This window comes from Sphaeroforma arctica (genome assembly GCF_001186125.1).
Source record: "Sphaeroforma arctica JP610 unplaced genomic scaffold supercont1.278, whole genome shotgun sequence".
In the NCBI taxonomy this organism is placed as follows: Eukaryota; class Ichthyosporea; order Ichthyophonida; genus Sphaeroforma; species Sphaeroforma arctica.
In genome coordinates, this window is record NW_014040280.1 from 26,863 (window position 1) to 32,286 (window position 5,424).

Below are 5,424 nucleotides of genomic sequence, written 5' to 3' on the forward strand. Positions count from 1 at the left end.
AGAAAGACAGACAGACCGACAGACAGATAGGTAGTTGGTTAGTTAGATAGAGTGATAGATATATATATATATATATATATATATATTGTGTGTGTGTGTGTGAGAGAGAGAGAGAGAGTGAGTGAGTGAGTGTGTGTGTGTGTGTGTTCTTTTGTATAGGCACAACCAATATTATACAGAGTATTTGTGTGGTTGCGCAGACATTTATTTTGCAAGTGTTTCAATACAATGCTTGAGAGTGCTCGCGAGATGATGTACCTACAAACTGGAGCAGTTGTATTCATGATCCTACCTTTATCGCGTTGAAGCATTTATCAGCTGTGTCTTTGTCGGCGCAATCCATCGCGCACAGGAAAACATATTCGTATATGTCCCAAACATTATCGCCAAATTTTCGAGGGCAATCATTCAGCAGTCTCATTCCGAGTTCAACTCCATCCTGTCCAGGGCGATGGTCTTCTTTCCACCATTGTGTAATTTGCTTGGCACCTTGATCGTTGCTGAATGTATCGAAGAATACGTTTGTTTTAGCAGGTACAACCATAATTGCGTTGTGTGTTGACAGACGAAGAAATATCGGCTTTACTATCCCGACTCAAAGTTTGTATATAAAATATTTGGAAGATGTATGTATGTGCAGAAAAATATTACACACACATCTGACAGTTCTGACCCAAGCTCCCCAAGACCCAAGAGGGGGGGGTGCAGGGCTGCAGCCTGCAGCCCGTGCAGCGCAGTCTCACTCCCCGAATCCCCGCCCCCGGGCCCCAGCCTCCTGACTCCTCAGTCCAAACTCCAAACCCTTCTTTCTAAAACAGGTCCACAGAGGAAGGCCGGAAAGGACTGCATTGGCCAGGGGTAATATTTACCGTTAAATACCTTGTTTCATTGAACAATACGGAAAACAGTTTCAATTTTACTGTAGGAGGATTCGCTGTTGCTATGTATTTTGTACCTCCATTGGTTAAACAGGCGTTTAGAATTGGTATCCAAATTTAGTGCTTGTAATTTGGCGCATTCATCCAAAGCAAAACCTCTAATCTCTAGAGAGGGAAGGGAAAAAAAGGCTGACGGACACAAGGACGGAAGGCTTTGTTTTTTTGTTTTTTTTAAAAATATACTGTTCTATTTTCAGAAGGCTATGAAATAAAGCAATGGTTTATGATTTTATTGAAAACCCTCAGTACAGTAAATACACACAGCCTATCCTTTCAGTTTTCAGTTTTCACACATCTTTTCAACTTTGAAGAAAGCCTTGCATTTGCGGCGGAAAAAAGATAAAACTGTTCAGGGCTGTCACCTGTCAGTGTCAACTGTCACCTGTCAGAAAAAGCTCACTGGTTTTGGAGTCGGTACTCGGAGTCTCGGAGTCTCGGACCTCGGTATAAGACATAGTACATACTAATACTCATTAAAAAATCGGGACAGTTGTGGTTTTGTGAGGTCTGTGACACCGTGACAGGGAGTTATTGGGGAGTAAATATTCCAGGAAGGCCCCTAAATTTAGGGCTTAAGCCTTGGGACTTGGGCCTTGGGACTTGGGCCTTGGGACTTGGGCCTTGAGACTTGGGCCTCACTCTAGTCTCTTCTCTCTACTAGTAGTAGCTCGTTTATTTATAAATCTACAAACTGTGCTCGCTTTCAGCCATGACGCGATATGGACCATTTTCAATTTGTAGTGGAATCTAATTGGCCAACTGTTGGGTATTTACTTCACAAATACCAGGCTCCACTAGATTTTTCTTTTGAAATTGCTTGAATGGTAGTTTATTTTACCTTTTTTATAATTAACAATATCTTATTCTATAAAAAATAAGTGATGAAAGTGAAACTGATGACACTTATGACAGTGCAAAAACTAAAATAGCCGAATGATCATCGTCCACCGATGTATGGGACTAAGGGACAGGGGTGCTAATTACTAGAATACTATTCCATCAATGGGGAAGGGTATTTTGTACTATACTACTATTTACGTTTCAAATCTTTGTTATAGCCCTGGCTGTATGCCTGTATCCCATAGGTTGAAGGCAGGGAGTCTGGAATCTGTAATGGTGGCCAACTGTGCTCTTTTTGCCTCTCAAGAGTTTTTTGCTCAATTCCAATTCATACGTACGTCGTGCGGTCTTGTCCCATACTACTATCAGCAAATGCAATACAAATTATAAATAATTCCATGCAACTGTGCACAGAAACTCGCAAAGCAGAAACTCGCAGAACCGGAATACAGATTACAGCATTCTATAGTTCGAATATAATTGATAAATGTAGTCGAATGGAAAGTTTACGCTTCACAATATATACTATCACGTTGTTAAGATAGCTTAAGCTACACACTCTATCAGAGTTATTATCAATGTCTCTAACTTTTGAGTGCCGCCCGTCCGAGACCAGAGACAATCGGTCGTTTAGTCCCGGACAAAACTACTACTCACGCGCCACGCTGTTTGCGGACGCACAGCAACAACGAATGAAGTCACCTACTGTTTTGAAACGGTCTGTGGACGGAGGCCCTGGTGTGCATAGCAGTGCGAAGCGAGTGCACCGGGATACTAAAGTTGCACCTGTGGATCGTATCCACCTAGACTCGATTCCCACTGCGACGTATTTCTCGTTGTCTCGAGCTCAGCCTGTAGCAGATTCGAACCACGTTTGCTCGGCGTTCCTGCCGTGCTTAACGTGCATGAACAAAGAAATACCCGAATGCAATTGAAGTGAATTATTTGTATAGTTACACCTCTGAGAATGAGGCCACGTACGTGACGAGATCTGCGTTGATCGAGACTGAGTATGGTTTGTGTTGATCACTAATATTGATAGTGATCACTTGAAAGTGGTTTGTATTGATCGCTACTATTGGTAGCGATCGCTTGAAAGTGGTTTGCATATTGCACTACTCGATACCATTTATCCCTAAGCCAGACGTGCTTGCTGGTTAGAAATTTTTACGTTTTTCAGATTGACTTGTAGTCAACTATTACGGCCGGTTCAGTAGCGGAGCACCCACTTCACTCTCATGCGTATGAGGCGTGCTTGTGGTGGCTGTATCCACACCACGATCCAGCATGTAAAGTATAACGCCACCGACTATAAACAAGATCGACACCCAGTCGAGGAAGATCATCTCTTGACCCAAAAGTACGTGCATAAGCAGCACTTGAGTACCGAACTTTGCCATGTTACTCACTGCGAAAGTGAGGGGAGAGGTTACTTGCAGCAGATCGGCCATGCAGATTGATACCACACCGCCCAAGAAGCCGTTGAGACAAAGACGAATCCAGAAGCTCAGTGTGAAGGCCTGTGTAACAACGCGTACGATATCACGGCAGAATTAGAAGAATTCAAATTATTCGAGCAAAGAATTGCGGCAAGTTCTTCTTTAAGGAAACAAGTCTTGCAGATACAAATCAGTATTGTATATTATAGCAAGAGTCTTTCTGTCGCAAGTCGGAACAAGCGACACTAGGCCAACAGTCTTGCCCAGTCATCTCCCTAATAAAATCAAATGAGTGATATCTGTTCAAAGTTGAAAACTTTCATATATTATTCTGATAGATAATACTTAACCTTACGAGATAGCAATTCATAGACGTACCGTGTGGTACGTTCTTGCGAGATCATAAGTTCTAAAGTACGGTGAACGTTGCAATGTGGTGTCAAGAGATAGGAATTCTCGGTTGTATACGTTTGTATGGTAAACATACACCGGAATTACCACCGGGCCTATATATAGCTAGAATAAGTCATCTCACGTCAACCATAACCTAATCTCTCTTACTTTAGATGCAACCACTATCGTCGCCAGGGCGATATATACAGCTAGATTATAATGATTGTACAATATAAGCCTTCATGATGGGCTGTGTATCCGCATCCAGTATTGCGATTGTCTATTATATACAGCTAAGATATAAGAATTTTGGCACCACACATTCCAAAGTCTACATCTAGTATTGTCGCCAGGAAAATATATACCGTGAGAGTAGATTAGAGTATATGTACAGTATAGCAGTGACTATTAGTTGTGCCCGAATGATTCTGGCATACGAAGAGTAGCGGTACTATGAGACATAAGGTTTGTATACAAAAGCCTATCTTCGTTCATATCGTGGTTGCTGTGATTCTGCAACCAGTGTCTCTAAATGTATACTATATACAGCCAGGATATAAGGCATTGGTAACAAAGCCTAGCATCACACATTCCACGCTCTGCAACCAGCATTGTGGCAAGGCAAATATACACAGTGGGAGTAGAGGGCGTGTACAGTACAGCACTGACGGAGGGTTGCAAGTGTGGTTCTAGCAGAAGGTGAGCATTGAGCGCTCGTGACAAATTGACTGAGGACATCCAAGTCTGTTTGTGGTGCAAACGCATACCAACCGGGAGACGAAAACGAGCTTGTGTCTGGGACCCATACTAAGAATACAAAGGAATAGTCTGGACAAATCGGCGCATGGCGACGTTCGTACGAAGTACGAGGACAGTGAATCTTTGCCTATGAACAGTAGAACACACCTGAGGTACATGGAACAAGCCCGTGAACTGCCCGCTGAGCAGCAGAATGGGTATTAAGCCTATTGTTGTGTTGACGAAGTTGTGTTGCATCAATCGCCAGCTGGAATTTCCCGCACTGGGAAGCTTCTGCAGATACAAACCGGAAGAATATGCCCGGTAAAGGAGAGCATACAATCCACCGGAGGAACAGATGTGTCTGAGGCTCAGTTGATTCATGTGCTATATCACAAGAAAATATGATAGTATTTCTATATTAATAGCACACCGAAGTTCGCTCGACAATTCTAATAAAATTCCATCAAATGCGGACTATAGGCTGAGGTGAACGTAATCCAATCCGCATGTCACGGATATGAAGCTCATTAAAAATTGGCACTATCCACAAAACATGCGAAGAGTACGTTCAACACATCCCGAATATTTCAATAGGCATTAGGTACATATGACGAACAAAAATTACCTGGCTGACAAGTATTGCGTAAACGGACACAAATGCGGCTGTGGTGATACCGCTCAGGGAACCATTCATTGTGAGCAAAACCTCCTGCAGTGTAGATAATCTCGGATGAGTAATGCTAAGACGTTGAAAGAATTCGTGCACCCGAAGGCATTCGGAAGATAAAATAACTGTTTGTCTCGCACAGCAGCACACGCACGTGGGTGTGGCAAACCAAGACCAGGCGCTCTGTCAATTTGTAGAACAGAATAAAACTTAGGAATTTGTACGCACGTGTATGTATATCATTGACATTCGTTTACATGAAGGGTACAATATCAATGATAATACTGATGATCGTTTAAACGAAGGGTACTATGTCAATGTTAACTCTGACGTTCATTTAAACGAAGGGTACAATGTCAAGGTTAATACTGACGCTCGTTTAAACGAAGGGTACAATGCCAATGGT

The 5,424-nt window shown here is 42.6% G+C and overlaps 2 protein-coding genes across 2 annotated transcripts in view; one reads left to right on the plus strand and one right to left on the minus strand.

Moving 5' to 3' along the window:
* The first annotated feature begins 2,152 nt into the window (after positions 1–2,152).
* On the plus strand, positions 2,153–3,515 carry SARC_04737 (hypothetical protein). The gene has a single exon (XM_014301416.1). It carries the CDS (start codon positions 2,357–2,359, stop codon positions 2,711–2,713), a length of 357 nt encoding a protein of 118 aa, XP_014156891.1. The 5' UTR covers positions 2,153–2,356; the 3' UTR covers positions 2,714–3,515.
* Positions 2,978–5,424, minus strand: part of SARC_04738 (hypothetical protein) — a gene marked incomplete at its 3' end in the record, with an annotated part of 4,566 nt that continues 2,119 nt past the window's right edge. Inside the window, exons 3-5 of the mRNA XM_014301417.1 lie at positions 4,977–5,060; positions 4,517–4,642; positions 2,978–3,298 (exon numbers count right to left, since the gene is read on the minus strand). Coding sequence (XP_014156892.1) covers positions 2,978–3,298; positions 4,517–4,642; positions 4,977–5,060 — 531 coding nt within the window. The remainder of the gene's footprint in view (positions 3,299–4,516; positions 4,643–4,976; positions 5,061–5,424) is intronic.